The sequence below is a fragment of the Mus musculus genome, chromosome 11 (assembly GCF_000001635.26).
Source record: "Mus musculus strain C57BL/6J chromosome 11, GRCm38.p6 C57BL/6J".
NCBI lineage: Eukaryota > Metazoa > Chordata > Mammalia > Rodentia > Muridae > Mus > Mus musculus.
Window position 1 is genome coordinate 55,299,121 of NC_000077.6, and position 23,408 is coordinate 55,322,528.

At 48.0% G+C, this 23,408-nt stretch overlaps 1 protein-coding gene across 5 annotated transcripts in view; it reads right to left on the minus strand.

Moving 5' to 3' along the window:
- Nucleotides 1-23,408, minus strand: part of Fat2 (FAT atypical cadherin 2) — an 86,897-nt gene that overhangs the window by 48,512 nt on the left and 14,977 nt on the right. For 3 of the 5 annotated variants that reach the window (XM_006533322.4, XM_006533323.4, XM_011249019.3), the window contains exons 2-4: nucleotides 15,396-15,601; nucleotides 9,868-13,137; nucleotides 4,518-4,832 (exon numbers count right to left, since the gene is read on the minus strand). In XM_006533322.4, the coding sequence (XP_006533385.1) occupies nucleotides 4,518-4,832; nucleotides 9,868-13,126 (3,574 nt within the window). In that variant the 5' untranslated portion in view covers nucleotides 13,127-13,137; nucleotides 15,396-15,601. Of the gene's footprint in view, nucleotides 1-4,517; nucleotides 4,833-9,867; nucleotides 13,138-15,395; nucleotides 15,602-23,408 lie in introns of those variants that run through there. The other 2 variants (XM_030246003.1, NM_001029988.2) reach the window with 1 other exon arrangement.

The window sequence follows — 23,408 nt, forward strand, 5'->3', positions numbered from 1 at the left end:
ATGGTGAGCGATGACTGAGTTCCTTCAAAGGGCTGGTGAACCCCCATATAAGGATGGGAAACACCCACTGAGCTGGTGTGGTGTAAGTCCCTACCTCTCCCAGCCCCAGGTGACACTCTGTTGATTTAACTATTATCCCTTTTCTCCTCCAGACTAAGTTTTCCCATCACCCCAGCTCAGGAACAGTCTTCCCTCTCCCTCTGCCCCCAGACAAGTTATCAACAGCTGTTAAGTCTCCTCTGAGGGATTTCTGCTCCTTCATTCCTTGATCCACTGAAGTCTAGGGCTCTCCCCCAACGAATTATTCATTCAAATGTCCCCACTCCTCTATCCTTCAGCATCACAGAGCCAATGTTGTTGACCCCTTATGTGCCAGGCTTTCTTCTAAGTTCTTTCTATAGCTATAGCACTCCATACTAATTCAGTCAGGACCCATAGCCATCTAGGAAGCAGTTGGTATGGTTGTATTTAACTTGTGGAAACTTAAGTACAAACCAGTGCTTAGCATGGACATTACTTTCAAAAGCTCATGTGTTGTAACTATTATCCCCAGATTATTGTTCATCTACTTTGGCTTTTTGAGACAAGACTCTTTATGTACGTAACCCACACTGTCCTGGTACTGACTCATTCACCCTGTAGCTGAGTCTGCCCTTGCACTCTGATCTTCCTGCCTGAGACTATAGGTACGTGACACCATACCTGGGTCTATCCATAGCTGAATGGGATTTGTAGATAGACTCTCAGGAGGTAATTAGGATCAGATGAAGTCATGAGAGTAGAGTCCCCATGAGTGTATTAATGGCTTTATAGCAAGAGAAGACCTAACACACTCACTCTATACTTCACCATGCTAATCTGCACCATGGTGCCCCCACAAGGGGCCAGTGCGATGCTCTTAGACATCTCATCCCCCAGAACCACAAGCTAAATAATCCTGTGTTCCTTATCAATTACCCATCCCGAGGTCCTCAATTAGAGCAGCATGCAATGGACTAAGAGAGGGTCCCAGAAACTTTCTCAAGACCCCACCAGTTATAAATGGTGGGAACAGGCTGTCTCCAAACCATGGCTTCTATCCACAATGAGAGACTCATCATCCCCCCCCACACACACACACACACACTTGGAGGTTCTCAGAACACCCTCTCTGTCTTTGTCCCCTCCTAGACTGCTGCATATCACCTCCCCTGCCCCACGTAGCCCTCTGCAGTTTGGCCACAGCCAGCAGCTTTTTCCCTGCTCTGAGCAGCCACAGCGCCTACCAACTGCATGTACTCTTTCTGCTGTTCCTATGGTATCTACCCCCAAACATTCATGATCCTGGTGAGCTGGCTTCCTGAGACCAAGAAGCAGGTCTTATTTCTCTTTATATCTCTCCACAGCACAAGGCTCTGAGGCCTCTCAGGGGAGACCTCTTTAAGCATTTGCTGGGTACATGCCTGGGTTATCCACAAGGACTCATTCACCCATTCAACAATTGCTTAGGGAGCTTGTACTGTACTCTGTGGCACTGCCAGGTACTGAAGATGCTCTGGCTGGCAAAAGCAGTTAACTTCCCTTTTTAGGGACTTGTAGAAGGCCAGTGGTGATGGAGTAGCAGAACAATTATTTGAATGAGTACTGTGGGCTGAGTGGTATATTAGCGGTACCAGCATGTTTGTTATGATATTAGGGACCATCTGGCTGGTCTCTGTGAGAGACCAGAGGCCACACAGACAAAAAGAGAGTGGAAGTCTGACATGTAGTCAGCCAAGCTTTTAATCGCAGAACTAGGGAGACAGAGCAGGCAGTTCTCTGTGAGTTCAAGGTCAGCCTATTCTACTTAGCAAGTTCTAGGCCAGCCAGGACTACATATTAAGAGAGCAAGGAGAGACTCCTGTAGTATGTCGCAAAACCCATGTTAAGAGTTTCTATGGTCCGAAGCTGCTGTGAACAAAAATTCCTGAAGAAACAATATCTAGACATCATCATCAATAACAACAACAACTTCTCCTGGAAGGAGTGTGTGTCTGCAGAGACTGGCCAACTAATTGGAATTTCAGTCCTATGGAGAGACTGGAACTTTGTAAGTGCAGAGACTTATCACCTTAACTGGGGCTAATCGAGCCTTCTGGAACAGCCATTCCCTGGCCCACTCTGTATCTGAACTAATACCTCATAGTAATAAATAAAAATGTCTTAGAAGCTGTTAACTTAGCAGAACACTAGCTTCCACCAATCCAGGAGTGAAGAACGTCATCAGATAGCATCTTGGGTCTATAAAAAAGCTTCCCCATTTTGATGTATCTGCCTCTCTGGTATTCCCCGCCAATATATTTTAAAGCTGGCTAGATTTATGACTTTCTTTGTTCTGTAAAACTATAAAACCCTGTGAAACTGCACCCACTTTGAATGTGGAATTTGATCAGGGTAACCTAAATCTGTGTTCCCAGGCTACAGTCACACACGGTGTCTCCAGAGTCAACTCTCTCTTATTCCCTTTAAGATGAGACCTGTGCTTTTAATGTTGACACAGCCCTGTTGGAGCCAAAAAAGGTCTGGTGGGAGGGATACAGCAAAGCCAGAGAAGTCAGGGGGGCCCGTTAAGGTACCAGCTTGTGGGACACAGGAGACCCTTGCTTTATCTGGAGGACACAGAGAAACCTGCCAGGCTTCTGTAGTGGGGATGTGGAATGGTAAGGTGGCTTCCATGAGGAAGGTGGGTTGGGGGCTGGTGGTGGATGTGATTCCCCGCTAGTCAGTCATGATTTCTTCTGCCTGGCTGCAGGAAATCTGGGAGGAGCCTGCCTGCAAGGGCATCAGGCCAGGCCTGCTGCCAGAGGACTGTTGACAGTAAATAGAAGAGGGATTGGGAGAAGCCTAGGCCTTAATGCCTTAGGTGAGGGATCCATCTCCTCACTCTTCTGGAAAGAGGAGTGGGGCATAGGGGTGTGGGTGTGGTACCTTGGGGACGTGGGGTGAGCCTGAGGGGAGAACCTGCTTGGACCTGTTTTCTAAAAGAAAAGTTCCCTCAGTTCAGAGAGAAGAGGATGTGTCTATAGCCTGAGGTCAAAGGTTAACAGAAAAGGCTCTCACCAAAGTCTTCAGTGTCAAAGAGACGAGCATCCCTTACCTACTCTTTGCCCCACTTCTCTCTGGGGCTCCTGGGAAAGCCCACAAACACCTTCTCGTCCCCCCTCTACAGTCTGTCCTTTTACAGCAAGAGTGCATTGTGGTGGGAAAGATTGGGTCACATGGAAAGGTCATCCTTCCTTCCAGGAGGCCTGTAGCCTCTGTCAGACTCCAGCGGGAACAAGAATGTCAGGTGCCATAACTGGAGGAGGCAGGCTGGGACTAAGACAACAGGGGTAGGGGAGGGGACTGTGGGACCAAAGAATGTCCGTGGGATCTGCTCAGTGAGCTGCTGTCAGCCTCTGGTCTACTGTGTCCCTCAGAGAATGTGGGGGAAGTGTGATCAGAGCATGCCGTTTCTGAAGAACACTCAGAGATCTGGAATGTTCTCTGGAATTTGCCAGTGTGGACTACAAGTTGGCAAATTTGTGCTTTAAGTTTCTGAGTCGAGTCAGATATCTTTGGGGGGGGGGGGTCCTCTGCAGCTGGCTGCTGCAACAGGGTGACCTGTTTGGCCTTCTAACCACCCTTGGCCTGTGAGAAGGCTGATGGGACATGAGTGGGATGACAGTCGTTAGTTTTTCATGGGCAGGTTTGAGGCTTGTCTGCAATAGGGACTGTCCTAGTGAGCTTTGCTTGTTGACTGGACACAGCCTAGAGTCATCTGAAAGAAAAGCCTCAATTGAGGAATTGCTTAGATCAAATTGACCTGTGTGCATGTCTGCAGAGGATCGGCTTGATAGTTCATTGATGTAGCTCACTGTGGGTAGTACCATTTTCTGGGCAGGTGGTCCTGGGCTGCATAAGAAAGCTAGGTATGCATGAGCCCGTAAATAAGGCAGAGAGCCAGCCTGAAGACTGTTCCTTCATGGCTCCTGCCTTAAGTTCCTACCCTGACTTCCCTCAATGACAGAGTGTGACCCGGAAGTCTAAGCCAATAAAGTATATTTATTGAATAAACCCTTTCTACCATAAGTTGCTCCTGATCAGAGTGGTTTTTACTACAGCAACAGAGATAAAGTAGAACAAAGGCCAATGATGGTTCTGGCCATGGCTGTGACTAGGGATAAAGGTCAGTTTGAGAGCATCCAAGGGCCTGAACTAATTTCAGCTTGACCTCTGGGACATGTGTTGGACTCCAAGACAAGAAAGATTTTAACATATTCTCCTTAGGTGGAGTGAAATGTATCTTAACTTTGACACCCATCAGAATGCCATGCTTGCTAAAACATACATTTCTAGAGTCTGCCCTCTGAATATGGATTAGATAGGTCTAGTATAGGGGCCTGAGAATTGGAATTTCTGACCTGTTTGCAGGTGGCCCTGATGCCACCTCAGGAACACTCCAAGAAACTGCTTTGTAGATCTATATATCCCTGTTCCTCCAGCTTTCTGGGCCTCACCTGTGAATGGATGAACGATGAAATGTCCCATGTGGTTCCCACTGGTGAGGTTGAAGGTCAGCTTCCCTTGAGAGCTGAAGTCTGGGTCCCAGGCCTCCAGTTGAAGCACAGAGGTACCCAAGGGGGCATCTTCCTTGACAGAGGGGTAGAACACAGGTCTAGACATGGAGGGAATGTTGTCATTGATGTCTGTAACCTCAATGTAGACTTCAGTGACAGCAGAGAGGGGAACGGAGCCTCTGTCCACAGCTAACACCGTCAACCAGTAGTAGGGTGTGAATTCTCGGTCCAGAGGTGCCAGAGTCTCGAGCATTCCTGGGGACAGCAAGTGATCAAACTAAATATACTGAGATTTCAGAGAGGCTTTAGAAACCACTCTACCCAGAGCTAGGGAGATGACTCAGTGAAGTGTCTGCTGCATAAGGACCTGATCTCCAGCCCCTACATAAAAACTGGGAATGGTACCATGTACCCATGATTCCCGGCACTAGGGAGGAGGAGTGGCAGAGACAGAAGAGTCTGTGGAGCTTGTTGGCTGCCAGTCTAGCTGCAGCAGTGAGCTCTGGGTTCTGTGATGACTGTCTCAGACAATAAAGTGGAGATCAATAGAGGATGAAGCCTAATTTATCAACCTCTGGCTTTGATGTGTCTGCCCACATGTCTATGGACACACTCACACATGTCTGTCCAGTACACACACACACACACACATGAATGCATATATAGATATACATACACACAGATTCATATTCTCTCTCTCTCTCTCTCTCTCTCTCTCTCTCTCTCTCTCTCTCTCTCTCCCCTCTCTCTCTCCCCCCTCTCTCTGCATGCACATATAAATAAAGAAAAAGAAAAAGCTCACCTCACCCAACATCTACTGATCTGTATGTGGAAAGAACGTTGACAGGAAGTTCAGGGAAAGAGGGCAGGGCTGTCAGTATGAGGTGGGAGATGCTAAGGTGGATGTCCATTTAGTAGAACTTCTCAGCCTTTCTCTGCTAAAACGGGCCCTCACTTCTGACATACAGACATATACAAGGCTTCCAAGAGACAGTAGAAGTTTATCAGATTCCACCAGTTCTTTCAACCCAAGTGCCAGCTAGTCCCTTCACATCTGTAAGTGAGATGTCCTATAGTGGCCTTGACCTGATTCCACTAGTCCTTAAATCCTGACAGATTTTCAAATTGCTGGTTAGGGGTTTGAGGAATACATTTCTGTCCCCTACTTTGTCACTTCATGGTCCTAGGGGCTTAGCTGCATTTTTTTGGTCCATTTACTCTACACACTGCCTATAAGGGCCAGCTCTGATCTAGAGCATGAGGCTCTAACAGTGCCACAGCCCATCTATCCCTTAAGTTCTCACTGGTCACTCCCAGCTGATGGGGTCTGCATGAGGGAGCAGGGTCTAGATTCACAATCAGAGCACAGCAGACCAGAAGTAACAAATGGGGAAACTGAGGCCCATAGAGGAAGCATAAATTTGGTCATGATTATATAGTAAGAGGAAGAGCTGGGGCTAAGCATAATGCGTGACTTTCATCTCAGCACACAGGAGGCAGAGGCAGGGAAATCTCTGTGAGACTGAGGCCAGCCTGGTCTGCAGAGTGAGTTCCAGGCCAGCCAGAGCTACACAGAGGCCCTGGAGAGAGGAAGAGGAGAAGGGTGAGGGGAGGAGGAGGAGGAGCAGGAGGAGAGAGAGGAAACAGAGATTAAGAGAGCTGGATCTAGAATCTAGTAAGTGGAATACTCTATCCACCACACTACTCTGCTCTTCACCCTGGAAACAAACTACAACTTCACACCTCAAGATATTATTACAGAACCACAGCAATAAAACAATATGGTATTGGCACAAAAGCGGACATATAGAGCAAAGAAACAAAAACCAGAGACCCAAACGTGAGTACGTGCAAACGGTTATTTAATATTTCACGAAAATGCCATTAACATATGCTAGAGAAAAGAAACCATCCTCCACAAATAGCTCTGGAAAAACTGGGGAGCCACATGCAGAAGAATGAACTCATACCAGTCTCTACTACATTGCCCCCAAACTAATTCCAGACTAACCAAAGACATAAGTTTGAAAGCCGAAATACTGAACCTGTCAGAAGAAAGTGCAGGCAGTGCCTGTGTGATACAGGTGGAAGAAGGGACTTCCTGCATCAAACTCTACTTCCATGAATTACAGCCAACAACTGACAAATAGGATTTCATAATTCCAAAGCTTTTGCACAGCTACAGAACCTCCCAACCCGCTGAAGAGGAAACCCATAGGATGAGAGGGAATTTTTGCCAGCTATATGTCTGAAAGAGGATTAATATCCAGACTATACAACGAACTCACCAAACAAACAAACAAACAAACAAACAAACAACAAGCAAGCTTTTAAAAAAATCCTAACAACTCATTCAAAAATGGGTCTGGACTCTGAGCAGAGAGTTTTCAAAAGAAGGAAAAAAATAAACATCTAAAAAAATTATTTTCATCATCTCCAGAAATTAGGGAAATACACAACACAACTTTTGCATTTTCATCTAACATCGGCCAGAATGACAAAGATCAACTGGAAGTGCTGGCAGCAAATGTTGGGGGGGGGGTGATTCGGGGATTGCAAACTGGCACAGCCACTATGGAAATCAGTGTAGCGAATTCTCCAAAAGCTCAAGTAAATGGACTCTTTGACTCTGATGTATGGCTCCCACCATATGCCCAAGGGACACCACACCCTGCTCCACAGACACTCGCTCTGCCATGTTCATTGCTGCTATATGCACAATAGCTAGGAAATAGAAACAACCGACATGTCCTGCAACTGACGAGGTTATGGAGAAAATGTGCTTCATATATACAATGGGATACTATTCACCTCTAAAGAAAAATGAAATCATGAGCTCTGTAGGTACATGGATGGAACTAGGAAAAACCATATTGATGGACGTAACCCAGACCCAGAAAGACAAATGGTGCAGTCTCTCTTATCGAAGGCTCCAAGCTCCTATGTGAGTACATAGCCCGTAGTAACCACAGAAACCAGGAAAATGAAACTGCATCCTTGCCAGGATGTGGGGTTTGGGGAGCAATGTAGTGAGAGAGAGCAGTGTACACAGGATCTGATCCTAGAGATGGGAAAGGAGAACATCTCTGAGGAGGGAGAGAGTAAAATACAGAGGCAGGTGGGAGGAAGGCAAAGAGGAATAGCAGGGTACAAGTGATCTGCTGAAATGGAAAAAGCAGAGGGTCTGTTAGGGAAAGATGATGGAGATTAATCCAGAAGAAAGGGACGTGCAGAAAGTAACAAATGAGTATGTCTTAAAAAGCTGTAAGAAATTACACCATTAACTGTTTACTGAAAAACAAACAAAAACCTCAAACACCTATAATACATATAATTCGGTGTGTAATGAACCTTTACCATCTGGACCAACGGGATTCCTCCAAGAGCCAAAGACCAACGAAACAAAACCCCCAACACCAGACATAAGAAGCCTTTTTTTGAATTGCTGGCCAGGGTTGTTCAAGAGGCTCTCAGAACACAGAGCTTATTGCTGTTGCCCTTGGAAAGTACCAGAGCTGAAAGGTAAGTCCTTATTACTGAAGACACCATGTTCTTCCAAAACAGGGCCCAGAGAGCCCTGAACTGGAACCAACTTGAAAGCCTCGTCCCTGAGAGGACTAGCGTTCATGGTACCAGGAAGCACCATGCAAGCATCCAAAGGAGGGAGGTGACCAACAGTCCTACCTAGCTGTGATGCCCACGAACCACAGCAACAAACACCATGGCACAATAACCCTAGTAGTGGCAAGTATACCTTGGTGGTAACTAAAAGCTCTCTAATTGGACTTAAGACCTGCTCAGCAAGAGGGAGGCCATGATTGATCCTGGAAACCTCGCTGACTACTCAGTGCTAATGATGAAATCATAGATACTGGAGAAGAATCTACAACCACTAATTTACTAAACCAGCATAATCCCCAACAACAGTCTATGCATTTGTCCCTTTTCCCACAGATATGTCTTCCTCCCTCATCAAAGAAGCGTCTCTTTGCAACAGATGGGGATCATTACAGAAAACCACAACCTATCAAAATGCAGAGCTGTGGAGCCCAGTCACCACAGATACATCTACAAGACACTCCTGCACCTAGGGCTCAGGGAACTCTGTAGAAGATTGGGTAGAAAGACTGTGAGAGGCAGAAAGTCAGGGAGTTTGCTCTGAGATTGTGTTTCCTAGTAATCAGAAGCTACACCCATGGAGTCTCACCAACATGACCGCCCAAATGTAAGCTGAACAAGGAGGACACCAGTGAACATATGTGCCAAACTGGATGGAGAGAAGGCCACAAGACTTCTACACACGGATCTATAGGCAGCTAAGGAAGCCTGAGAGTGCTCTGCCTTACCCCAGAGAAAAGCATACCAACTGATTGTCCAGTGCCAAACGGTCTGCCCTGAAAACATACACATACATGCAGGTAGCATTATATGTGCGGATAGGTTATATTTAGGAATATACATGTATGTACATATACATATATGCATGCAATAGCAATTAGTAAAGAAACAAAAAGAGGCCACAGCTTTAAGGAGAGCAAGGAGGCGTGTATGGGAGAGTTTAGAGGAAGAAGAGGAAAGGAGAAATGTATTAAATTGTAGTCTCGGGGGCTGGAGAGATGGCTCAGCGGTTAAGAGCACTGACTGCTCTTCCAAAGGTCCTGAGTTCAAATCTCAGCAACCACATGGTGGCTCACAACCACCCATAATGATATCTGATCCCCTCTTCTGGTGTGTCTGAAGACAGCTACAGTGTACTTACATATAATAATAAATAAATCTTTTTAAAAATTGTAGTCTCAAAGATAAAAAGAAGAGGCTGGAGGGAGGACTCTGCAGTTAAGAGCACTGGCTGCTCTTCCAGAGGTCCTGAGTTCAATTCCCAGCAACCACATGGTGGCTCACAACCATCTGTAATGGGATCCAATGCCCTCTTCTGGTGTGTCTGAAAACAGCTACAGTGTTTTCACACAAATAAAATAGGTAAATCTTTAAAAAAAAAAAAAGAGTTTAAAACAAGAAAAAAGTGTATAGCTCTCATGTATTACTTTCGTAAATGGGACATATATATATATATATATATATATATATATATATGTCTATTCTACACATATAGTATGAATTTTACACATGCATTTATATGGGTGTGAGTCTACAAAAGTCTGCCGTAAAATTCCTCATAAAGACAGATTTAAAATACAAGGAGCAGAAGGGTGAATCTCCACTTGTCCCTGTGCTTCGCTCATCCTACTGTCCTCCAGGCCCTGCCTCTCCATGTACCTCACCCCAGTACCTGTGTCTTGGTTGATGCTGAAGGCTTCCAGGCCAGTGCCAGCCCGTAGGAAGTACTGGAGCTCTCCATCCAAGCCACTGTCATCATCCTGAGCTGTGACTACCATCACCTGGGTCCCTGCAGGGCTGTTCTCCTGCACCTGGCCCTGGTATACAAAGGATGAAAAGTGGGGAGAGTGGAGATTCTCATTTACATCCATGACTAACACTTCTACGTGGCAGAGGGTCCGGCGGGCTAGAGGCCTCCCACTGTCACTGGCCCAAAAGCTCAGATTGTAACCAGCCCGCCTCTCAAAGTCCAACTCTTTTTCCAGACTCAGAGCGCCAGTCATCGGGTCCACCCGGAAGGTTCCATGGACATCATCCACCAAGATATATTTCACTTCACCTGCAGGGCCCAAGTCAGGATCAGAAGCATCTAGGAATGTCAAGACTGTCCCAAGGGGCATGTCCTCTGGCACCTTCAGGCTACTGTGCTCTGTGATACACTGGGGAGGGTTGTCATTGATATCCTCCAATGTGACTATCACGTCGGTGACAGAGAAGAGCTGGTGGCCCTTCGTGGGCTGGTCCCTGGCCTCTGCCTTGAGTATGTACTGAGGCTCTGATTCCCTGTCAAGCTGTCCTGTTACAACCAACTCCCCAGTGAGTGGATGGAGAGAGAACTTCTCTGTAGGGGTCAGTAGGGTGTAGCGAACCCTCCCGTTGTCCTCTGAGTCGGTGTCCCTTGTCTTCAGCTCTGCGACAGTGGTTCCAACTTCTGTGTCCTCAGAAATGGTGAGCTGGTATCCACCTGGAGGAAACCTGGGTGGTTTATCATTCCAGTCTTTCACAGTCACTGTCAACAACTTCCAGGAGGACTTCGGAGGAGTGCCCAGGTCATACACGGTCACATTGAGGACATAGAAGCTGGTGGTCTCATAGTCCAAGGCTGCTGCCACCGTGAGCAGCCCAGTCTCCAGCTCAATGTCAAAACAACCTTCCTCATTGCCATCTGCAATCACATAGACTAGTCTGCCATGAAAGCCAGGATCTGGATCAGTGGCTGCCAGGTGGGCCAAGGGGGTGTTGACGGGAACCTGCTCCAGAATGTCAATGGACTGGGGGAAGTGGTCCTCAAACTGAGGAGCATGATGGTTGATCTGATAGTTGCCAAGGGAGGTGAAGTCTTCTTCACCCATCTCTTGGCCCTGAAGCCCAGCAGACTGGAGGATGGTCTTTGTGATATGGGTCAGCACTCCCGTTTTATCACACTGTACCGGGACCTCGGAGCGAGGGTCCTTCACCACAGTGACTTTCAGAGTTGTCGGGGAGGCGTAGTTCTTGCCATCAGAGGCTGTAATCTTCAGAGAATAGACAGTGGGCCGAACAGCAGTGAGATTCATGAAAGAGCGTTTGAGAGATATCACTCCTGAGAAATGGTTGAGATGGAAATAGTCTTGTTCGTTGCCAGACACGATTTCATATTTTAGGTTCTGAAGTTCATCCATGTCTATTGCAGACACAGCCATTATCGATTTCCCGACCGGCGCGTCTTGACGGAGAGACACAGTGCAGTTGACTTCCTCAAACATAGGCTGGTTGTCATTCAAATTCTTGAGCCTCAGAGAGACGGACACCTCCTTCTCCTGGCGAAAAGGGGACCCCCAGTCTGACGCTCGGACCCGAAAGGTATAAATTCTCTTCATGAGTTCGTAGTCCATGGATTTGGTGGTGGAGATGACCCCCAGGTAAGGGTCAATAGAGAATGGCACAGCTTTGGGGCCAGCAATGGAATAGGTGATGTGTCCATTGTCCCCGTGGTCCTGGTCTGTGGCTGTCACAGTCAAAACACTGGTACCAGGAGGGATGTTCTCATCCAAGGTACCTTCGTAGGACGATCTGTTAAAGACTGGGGCGTGGTTGTTACAGTCCACAATATCAATGATCACGGTGGTGGTAGCCTGACCCAGGGAAGTTTTAACATGGAGCTGGTACTGGTTTTGCTCATGGAAGTCCACAGGCTTCGTGGTGGTGATCAGGCCTGTGCGAGCATTCAACTTGAACACTGTGCTGCCTGAGGATGGCTTTAGAGCATAACGCAAAGTGGGGAGAGCTGTGGTGACCCTCACCAATGCTACGCGGCTTCCAGGAGGAGAAAATTCGCTGAGCTTTACTCTGTAAACGGCTTTCTCGAATCTGAGGTTGGCCAGCGTGTATGGTGGGAGATGGAAAGCCCTGATGATGGAGCGGGATGGAAATCTGCTCCTACTGTGGGTCTGGAGGCTGATGTTGAAGCCATGAAGGTGTTCCGCCCAGTTAATGTCCCTGACTGCCACCAAATTGAACTCATTGCCTTGGGCATAGGACTTGAGGACTTTGAAGTACTTTCCAGGGTCACCACCAACCACCTCCAGAGAATCTACTTCAGCTCCTGAACCATTTGTATCCACTGTGACAGTGGCATAAATGTCACCTTCATCACCCTCTGGTGGATTCAGGACCACTAAGGTGATAACTGGGGGTTTCCTGTGTACAGGCTCCACATAAATTACCAACGGAGCCAAGTTGCCAAACCCATTGCCCTCTGAGATTTTTCTCATGCGATCCACAGCCAGCACCTGGAGCTCATACTTCCCTCGCCATGTGACATTCAGTTTCCCGGCCACAGTGACCACCCCACTGGTGGGATGGATGGCAAACACCTCTGACCTGGCATTAAAGGCGTAATAGAACTCGGCATTCTGGCCCAGATCGGCATCTGTGGCAGTGACTTTGCAGATGGGGCTCTTAAGGGGCCTGTCCTCGGAGATGGTGAATCTGTAGGAAGGTGGGGAAAAGAGTGGCTTCAGGTCATTCTGGTCCAGGATGTGGACCACCACTTGGGTCAGCGCTTCAAACTCCAGACTCTTGTCTGAGGCTTGCACGACGAGCGTGTAGCTGTCTCGCACCTCCCTGTTGAGAAGCGCCGTGTTGCTGCTCTTGGTCCTTATTCTCAGAAAGCAGAAGTTGCCCACCACGTGCTCCTCAGTCTTAAATACTCCAGCCGCATCTCCGGAGATGATCCGGTACTTCACCACCCAGTGGGGCTCTGCCAGATACATGCCCATCTTCACTGGGCTCTCCACATAGGTCTTGGGAGCAGAGTTTTCATAAATGGTGGCATTGTATAGGGAGTGAGTGAAGCGCCAAGTCAGGGGGGTGATGGTTTCTTCTAGGGGCTTCTCACAGGCTGCACGGTGGAGCAATACCATGGCTACACCCAGCAGGACAAGCGTCATGGTGAAAGCTCCTGGGTAAGAAGAGGGAAAGGGTTCAGGTCAGAGAGGAGACAGCGCCCATCATCATGCTCCTTTCTTTTTTGAAAGCATATATTAACTGTACTTAATGACTGGTTTAATACATTTTTCACACATGAATATAATGTATGTGATGATCTTCACCCTTGTTACCCTCTTTTACTCCTCCTCCCATTCCCCCAGATCCAGATCCCCCTTCCTCAATAGCGCAATGAAGGACGAAGAATAAAAAGCACAGTTAACCTGCTCTCCCCCTGTTGCTGCAGGCAGAGGCTCCGTCTGACTTATGCCGCGCGTCTGAACACAGACAGCTGGAAATATTCTCTCAGTGGCATCCCGTGCATACATCCTAGTTTTGATTGGCTCCTCCCACCAACCCCCAGAAACCTTTGTGGCTACCTTGAGAAGGTAAAATTGTTCCACCTCTTAGCCAAGGATACAAGCTTAGCAGTTTCTCCATGTAAGACCCCTCCACTGGTGCTGAGCCAGGGCTGGAATGAACTGTATCTGTTCACACAGAGACTATACAGACAAGCAGTGTCATCAGGATCCCAGATCTGGCACCAGGTTACCTGGATCTCAACCTCCGCTCTCCATTTAACCCTCCAGCAAGTCCCTGGCCTCTGTGAACCTGGATTCCTTATTCCATAACATAGGGATAAAAATAGTATCTAGGTGGTGCTGGTGAAGATGTCTCAGTGGTTACGAGTACATACTGCTCTTCCAGAGGACCAGAGTTTGGCTCCCAGTGCCACATCAGGCAGTTCACAATTACATCTAACTCCAGCTCCGGCGAATCTGACACCTTCTTTTGGCCTCTTGCAGGCACCCACACTCACTTATACATGCCCACACATTGGCACATACATACACATATTATTTAAAAATAATATGATATATATGTTTGTGTAGTATTTAGGGTTGAAGATATGGTTAAATCAATAGAGTTGCTTGATGCCTGTAAACTCAGCGCACAGGAGATAGAGGAAGGGGACCAGAAGTTCAAGGTCATTCTTATTTACATATCAAGTTTGAGGCCAGGCTAGGCAACATGAGACCCTGTCTTAAAAAAAAAAAAAGTATGGGTGACTATCTTATAGCAGTGTTGTGTAAATTAAAGGGGGAAATGCAGGCAAGGGATCTAGCAGAGATCTATATGAGGTATGTCTTACCAAGAGTAGCCATTATTAAGAATGGGAAGGATGAGGCCTTGTACCTACCAGGAGACAGACCAGGACCTGCATGGAGCTTCTGTAGTCGCTGGCTGGGCTGCTTCCCCTGTCTCAGGCTTAGCGACACCTAGCTCACCCCTACTCACTGTGGCCAGGCCTTAACTCCAGATAGGAACCTCCTAGTCTCAGGGAAATGTCACAGCCAAAAATGGACCTCAAAGGGGCTCTGTACTCGTGTGCAAACGGGCAAAGAGTCCCATTCTGGAGATATGGCTTTCGCCAGTTCATATGGTGGGTGGCTAGGTCTGAACTGGTCCAAGGAACTGGTCCTCCTTGAACTAACCTCCTGACTCTTTGGTCCTCTCTACTCGCTTGCTGTATCCCATAGAGCTGAGCCTGCTCCAGAGACCCGCAGGTAGGAGCCGACTGGGGAGCCTAGTGAGAGGGCTAAAGCCCAGTCTGCCCCTGGGAACTCCATTCCCAGGAACACCCTGGCTGTGGGCCATGTGTGGAGCATTCCTGGGTAAGACGGGACAGACTCGTTTTTCTGGTTATCTTGCTCTTCAAAGACACCGAAGAGTTAAATTTCCAGGCCAAGGGGGAACGAAGGGCGCCACCTCTTCTCAGAGTCCCCAGTGTGCAGGGCACAGGGTTCCCTGTCAGCCTGCAGGAAATGTTTCAAGATGGGAGGCAGCAACGGAAAAGCCCACCTGACCCGGGTTCTGGAAGCCTGGGACAGAAAAGAGGCAGGGTCTAGCCCACCCTTCAACACCACAGTCTGCCGCTTAAGACTGTGTTGGGGCGCCTGGAGGTAACCTCTGCAAAAGGATACAGGACAGAGGCAGACACCACACTTGGAGGCCCCCAAATCAGCGTTTCTCACCCTCGTGCCCACCACCTCACCCCAGCCCCTACCGCCCCGTTCTTACCTTACTGCAACACGTTCTTACCTTACTGTCCGTCCTGCAGCAAATGCAGAAGCTATCCAGGGACCCCGCCCCCGGACCCTCAAGCAGCCCCAGCTCTCACTAGATTGTGTGCTCACTGAAGTTGAAATCCCGGGAGGAAAGAGCACTTACCCCAGTCAAGGATCCTCAGCTCCAGGGAGCCAGGCGCTTGCAGCCCGCCCTAGCTGCTCTGCTTGCCCCGCTGTGTAGGGCGCTTCCTGTTCCCCTGGGTCAGCACCAGCAATGGGCAGGTCCCAACAAGAGCAGGCTCAGCCGGCATAGGCGCCAAGCCGACCCGTTAAGATGCACTGTAGGGATGAGGTGGCCACAGGGTCTTCCTGGGGGTTGAGAAGCAGAGAGAGAACACCCTGGGGATGTATGTACCCCCATGCAAAGTATAGGACTGACAGACAGCCTCAGTGGGCAGGCAACCTATGGAGGGAGGACACTGTGCCTACACGTGGCTGTTTCCTGGCACCTAGTGCCAACAGGTGAGCATGCTCTCAGGGTACAGAGGCACCCAGGCCTCCCTGTCTTACCCTCTGAACCTCCCATACCCAGGAGCACTACATGAGACTTCTTGTAAAAATGCACAGCAGTTCATATCGTCATATCATTACCAGTGAAAATTTTTCTAAGTTTCCCATAGATCTTAGATTAGGATCTTATCACCTTAGGATGGTGTAAAGGGTCCCGGAGCCACCTGGTGATGCCGTCACACCATTCCCCAAGCTACTGATATACTGGCGGTTACCTTTTCCCTCTGTAAACACATTCGGGGGAGAGGGGAGCTGCCTCAAGACGGTTGATTTTGTGGCTCCCTCCACTTATGCCTCTCTCACAAGACCCTGCTGACCCCCATTTGAAGCAACCTTCCCCCAATACCATCTGTGTCATTTCAGGGTCTTTAGCATCACCCTGTTTATCCAGTGGCAGTCCTCCCCCACTGAACATCGGACTCCACGAAGAGCTCCTTACTAGTAGTGGGAACTCCACTGGGTGGGGGTGGGGGGGTCAATACTGGGTCTACACCCAGCTGGATTGATACCAGCTGAAAATGGGAGGCTCTGAACCTAGGGCAAGTCATGAGAGAAGAAAATGGAATCTTTGGAAATGGTCTGTTCAGAGCAGGGGGGTGGGGGTGGGGGTGGGATATGGGGTTGGATAGATGGCTCAAAAGTTAAAAGCACTTAAATTCCCAAGGACCAGTTTGTTCCCAGCACTCACATCTGGTGGCTCACAACCACTTGTAACTCTGACTATAGGTGACCCAACATTCTCTCCTGGCCTCCATCAGCACCTGGACTTGTGGACACATACCCACATACTGGTACACATACACATAATTAAAAATAAGATAAATCTGTTTTTAAGGGGAAGGAAAATAAAGTCCCGGAGGAAGAAGGGGATTTGCCCAGAGTTTCAGAGTGAGAATGACAGCCAGGGATTTTTCCCCCAACGGGGCCACCAGAAAGTGATGCTATTTTCTTAGAACCCTAGTCCCAGCGCCATCCCTCAGCCAACTGTATTGCTGAGTCCATTGCTTGATCTCTGGAAACCTTGTTATCCTGGTCTAGAAGATGGGCTGTTGAGAACTTCTTACCCACTGGGTTTTAGGAAAATGAAGAAAAGTTGTGATCATGAACACGCTCTGCCTGAGTACAGCCTGCCGAGTGTCTTATATTCTCAGTTCTCAATGAATCAGAGCCTGCGATGGGGTGAGGTTGGGGCCCACTGACATGTCTGGAGAGAGTCCAGCCTGGGCCCCAGTGGAACAGGAAGCAGGTCTCTGCATGCTGGCCCTACTCCATTCTCTTCTGGGAAGCTGCTAGCGGGTACTTGTCTGGGGTGGGGCCTGGCGCTCCCCAGCTCCCCAGGCCCAGACAGACAGGAAGGGGACACATGCAAAGGGGATGACTTTGGACTGTCATGTGGAGTTATCATACCTATCTATTGTGAATAAAACCCCGTGAGGATCTAGATATGAATCTAGCTGCCTCCGTGGGAGACCCAGTCCTACTTCACAGAAGAGGCACCAGCAGGGTGGCCTCAGGTAACGGCTTGCCTTGGCTGATCATTAGATTTCCAAATTTATGGAAACGAAGTTGTGGAGAGTACGGATGTGAGACCTGGTTTCCTGGTTTTCTTTCTTTTTCAATAATTTATTTTTTATTATTTTGTGTGCATTGGTATTTTGCCTACATGCAAGTCAGAGTCCCTGGAACTGGAGTTACAGTTGTCTCTCTAGTAGTTTGTGGTATCAAGTGTCCTGCTCATCTGCAACACAAAACACGGGGTTGTGTATTTGCTTGCTTGTTTTATTTTTTAAACTTTCAATCTTTCTGTTACATTTATTTATTCATTTATTTACTTATTTATAGAGATAAACACAGACACACACACAGATACACACACACGGTGCAAGAGAAGGGAAAGGAAGGTTTCACAGCACATGTATGGACATTAGAGAACAACTTACTGGAATTGGTTCTTTCCTATCACATGGAACCTGGGGAACAAACTAAGGTTAGCATCTTTCTGTGCTAAATCATCTCACCTCCCTGGCTTGTTTTTATAATATAGGGTCTTGTGTAGCCCAGGCTGACCTCAAACTTACTATGTAGCTATGTAGTCAAGGGTGGCTTTGAACTTCTGATCCTCCTGCCTCTACCTCCCAAATTCTGGGATCATGGGAGTATACCATCACACCTGGTTTATGCAGTGTTGGGAATGGAACCCAGGACTTAGCGCACGCTAGGCCCGCACTCTACCAAGTGAGCCACGTCCTCAGCCCTGCTGCTAAAGGATTTTTAAGATGCTGTGATTCTCGTCATCCTGCGATTCAGCTCCCAATTCCTCCGAAGACTGCTTCTGACATTCAAGAAAGAACTTTGTGGCACTAAATTTGGTAAAACTGATCCAGAGTGTCCCATAAGATGGTGCAATTCCATCCCTGGGGACAGCAATCAGTCTGAGCTGCACTCGTGGCGGGCATTCTACACCAAGGAGCTGCAGAGTTGTAAGGTCCCCCGGACTCATTCAGGCATGGCTCTCTGAACTATATACACAGAGTCAGCTCCAGCAGATATTAAAGGAGCCTCTTAGAGGCCTTGAGAGATGACCCCAGTCTTGGACCCATCTGTACACCCACCAGTACAACCCTAGGTCAGATCCCTGAGAAGGTCCCCTAGCACCCCAGAATCTGAGGTCCCCCATTCATTGTGTGTTCTCAGCCATATACAATAGCTCCACCTCACAAATCTCTTTGTAAGTACTGTGTATATTAGGCTCAGCGAGGTGGGAATGGCTCAATGGTTCCAGGGCTCTTTCTTTGAAGGTAAAACTCTCCTTTCCTAACATAATTAGGCTGATGTATGAACAACCTGAAGATGACTGTGTTGTAAAAAGCAGGGCTGGGGCCTGCGCCCTGCCCCCCAGCCTTGCCCCTCACCTGATAGGGAACTCATGCTGGGCCGAGCCGCATGCTGGAGGACCCCTAAAAGTCCTTTCCACTCTGGCAAGCTGGCTCTGCTCGCCCAGCATTCTGAGTCCTGTCAGAAGAGGTCTGGGGACATCTGGTCTGGTGTGCTGTGATCTTCACGCCTGTCACAGCACATGCAGCAGCCTATGTGTGGCGTGTCACTTTAAACTCCAGGAGTCTGTGACTCTAACTGATGTCTGTTCTATGAAGAGATGGATGAATCAAAGCCAGACCAAGCCTCAACTGAAGGAGCACCAGAAAATGCTCCTGTCTTTCCCAGAAACACTGGAGCCTAGAGCAGAGGGACACCTGTCCTCTGTCTAATGCCTCCATTTTTAAACTTTAATTGTTAAGTTTTCATACATGTATATCTTTTATGTTGAACATATAGCTCCCATCTATCTCCACATCTCCTATACCTTTCTGACCCTTCTCGTTTGTCCCCTCTGACCTCTAGGCAGTTTTATTCCTACTTTTACTTAATATAAACATACATAATTTTATACAATACATTAAAAATCTAAAAACCACAAATGAGAGCAAACCCATATTTGACTTTTTGGAATGGACCTAATTTTTAATATGATTATCTCCTGCTTCATCTATTTTCCTACAAATGATATAACTTTGTTCTTGCTTATGTCTAAAAAATAATCTTTTTTTTGTATACACATTTTCCTTATCCATTCTCTGTTGATGGATCCCTGAGTTGGTTCTATGTCTTAGCTACTGTCAATATTGCTGCAGTGAACATGGTACGTGTCCGTGACACGTTGTCTCCGTCCTCTGGGTAAATCTCAGGAGTGGTATAGGGGGGTCATGTGGAAAATAAAACTAGATATTCACATGCAGAAGGATGAAGCCAGACTCCTGACCATCTAGCTGCGTGAAAATTGTCTCTAAATGGATCAAAGACCTTAGCTTAAGACCTGAAACTCTGAAACCCTTGTGGGGGAGGGAGCGAGGAAAGTGTGGTATGACCTAGGCAAAAGCGGAGACTTTCTGAGTAGCCCTTCAAGGGCCAACACCTCCCTTCTCTCAGCACAAGGATGATGTTAATGAGCAGTGTCCCAAAGCTCCTAAGATCCCACATGTCAGAAGGATAAAACTGACTCCGACAAATTGACCTCTGACCTCCACACACCCGCTGTGGTATGTATACACACACACACACACACACACACACACACACACACACGAACAAAAACAAATATGAATAAATGTTAAGGAATGGAAGTAGGAAGGAGAGGGAGGTAGGAAGACACTTGCCTTTTACTCCAGCTCTCAAGGAGAGGAAGTAGGCTTACATGGCTGCCCAGAGCACCCTCCCCCGAGTTGCAACAGGGGCTGACCCCTGAACAGACTCCCAACTTCTGGAATTTGGTGCATCCATGTACCGGAGCTGGAGGAGTGCTGGCTGATAGATAGCTCAGGTGCTGTTTAAACTTAGAAGGCCTTTCAAGAAAGGACAAGCCTCTGCATTCATTCACCGTGAGTCCCTGGGCACAAGTCCCTTAGCACCATCGGATACCTCCCCTCCTCCCAAACCCAGTACAACAACAGTGAACTCAGTGCTGCAGTGCTCTTAGTTCCTCCTCCTAGTGCCTCTTTTGGTCTGGACATTTGGTGCTAGGGATGGTTCTAGTGGCATTCAAGAAGGAATCCTAAATGTATTGTCTTTGCTAAAGCTGTAGGGCTGATGAGCAGAGTATGCCTTCAAAACAAACTGTAAGTTCTGCATAGTTGTCAGCCATGAAGGCTAATCTCTCTCTGTCTCTGTCTCATGTCTCTGTCTCTGTCTCTCTGTCTCTCTCTCTCTCTGTCTCTGTCTCTCTCTCTCTCTGTTTCTCTCTCCCCCTCCCCCTCCCCCTTTCCCCTTCCCCTCCCCCTTCCCCCTCCCCCTCCCCCTCCCCTCTCCCTCTCCCTCTCCCTTTCCCTCTCCCTCTCCTTCCCCTCCCTCCTTTCTTTCCCTTTCTTCCTTCCTTTCCTTGGTAGCAGAGAGCCTTCCAGGGTGCTTGAGAAGACGCAGGACTGTTTTGAGAAAACTAATCTAACATCAGATCAAGACTCTCCTACCTCGGAATGCTGGGCAAGAGCTCCTGCACTGCACCCCTAAGCCAAAGGGAATTCTCATCTACAAAATCCAGAGAGCGCTCAATCCATCTGTCAGTTTGTAGGCAGCCACTACTGAGTGTTTGAGTAAAAACACCAAAGGCCCCGCTGCATGAGTGCAGAAGACAGCCAGTGGTTTGAACCACATAGATGGATCACATGACCTTGAGAAAGCCACCTGACCTGTCGTGGGTCTTCCATTTACCGGTGATGATAACAACTATTCTGACCCACTTCCCAGGGATGTAAGAGGGCAGATGTAGTGACAAGAGGATGCACAGAGAAAGGAGGCAGGTAGCATCCTTTAGGGCCCGCAATATATGGAGATTACGGCAGGCCCAGAGGCTTTCTGAGGAGATCTGCAAGCATCAGCTCCACCCATCCCTGAGACCAGAAGGATGAAGAATCACCCAAAAGGAAGCTGACAGAGTGGGTAGCATGCTTGCCTAGCTTGTAAGAAGCCCTGAGTTCCACCCCTAGAACTACATAAACCAACCTGGCTATAGAGTGTGGTACAGGAAAGAGTGGGGTTGGGGTGGGGCCGCTCAAAATTTAGATTGAAGACAATGGGTTTTTGTTTTGTTTGGGGGGGAGGGGGTTGTTTATTTATTTTGAGACAGAGTCTCATGTATTCCAGGCTGGTTTTAAATTCACTATATAGCTGAGAATAGCTTTCAACTTCTTATCCTCCTGCCTCCGTCTCCTGACTGCCAGGAGTACAGAGACACACCCCCACCCCTGGTTAAATGATGATGCAGGTTGAACCAAGGCTTCCTAGATCCTAGGCAAGCACTCTGCCATCTGGGTCCCGTTCCCAGCCCCAAAGACAGTGCTAGCATAGACGATAAAATGCCCATCCTCGTTCCAATGCTGTGCTAAAATATAACTGTTCGTTTGTAACTGTATGGTTGTTTTAAATGTTTCTCAGAGGAAGGGTCCCCCAAAGGCTTTATACCTGGGGTCCTCAAGGGTTGGAATGCAATTATGTGGGCGGGGCATATGAAGGATGCTAAGCCCTTCCAGGCATCTGTGTTTGGAAGAAGAAAGATGATATATGGGGGGGGGGGGGGGCTTGATTGTGGTTTCTGTGCAGGGTCTCCTCTGCCAGATTCAATGACTGGTTCATTTAGAGCTCATGAAGTGGAACCTTCTACCTGGAGTTCTAGAACAAAGGATAAGAGAAGCTGAACTTCTTTTTGCTCGTGGGGGACTACATTCTTGTGGAGGGAAATGCATTCTTGTGGGAAAGGCGCAGAGAGATTATATGCACTGTGTCCTTCCATGAAGCTGAGATACAGGAAAACCATGTAGGATGGGGAAGAAGGGTTGTCCTAGGAAGGGACTTTGGAAGGACAGGTGATCTAAGAGCAGGATGCTGTCAGAGTGAGGAAGATAGCCATGTAGTTATCTTAAGGAAGAGAGTTTCTGGCCAAAGATACAGGCAATGAAAAGCCCTGAGGCAGGAGCAAAGGGGTGGGTGGGGCAATGGAGGGAAGAAGGAGTGAGGATGTCTGTGTGAGCAGAGAGGTGGCCAAAAGCCCTGAGTCCAAAGAGACTTGCAGAGAGGAAGATGGCACTGTAGGATCTGAGGGACAGTTACATAGAGAAGAGTGTCCATGGTGGTGGACCAGTGTCTTAGCTCTGTGCAGAGCCTGAGGAGATGGCTCAGGCAGTAAAGTGCTTGCTATCTAATCATGAGGACTTGAATTCAATCTCGAGAACTCGCATTAAAAATCTGGCTGTGGTGGAGCACACCTTGAATTCCAGAGGCAGGGGGATCTGAGACTCTCTAACCAGTCAGCCTGGTCTAAATAGTGAGCTTCTGGCCAATAAGAGACCATGTTTATAATTATGTAGATTATGTCCTCAGAAATGACATCTGAGTTCACCTCTGGCTTCCATGTGAACATGTGCGCACACATGTAATACATTCACACACACAGACACACATAGACGACACACACACACACACACACACACACACATACACACACACACACACACACACACACATACACACACACACACACACACACTGGTTAAAATAAACAATTTCACTTGGGTGGTGGTAGGGTATGCCTTTAGTTCTAACACTTGGGAGGCAGAAACAGGATCTCTGTGAGTTTGAGGCCAGCCTGGTCCACTGAGGGAGTTCCAGGATAACCAGGGCTACACAGAGAAACCCTGTCTCAAAAAAACAAAATTAATTAATTAAATTAAATAAACAACCTTCAAGGGTGCTCCATGAAGCCAAACTGGTGGGATCCAGTTACGTTTGTGGCCTGTAACAGATCATCCTGCTATTTGGGGTGTGTGTGTGTGTGTGTGTGTGTGTGTGTGTGTGTGTGTGTTTAATCCACTGCTTGGGGATTTTTATGGTGAGTTATTCACATAACAACTCTAGGAAACTTTCCCCCAAACCTGGATTTCAGCTCCTCTTTCCAAGACTGGAAGACATGACCTAGGGCTCTTGTGTGGCACCAGCTGACTGATGCTGAGTGGTAAATGCTTCTAGTGGGTGCTTACTGATGCCCCTCCTCAGTGCCAGTTTA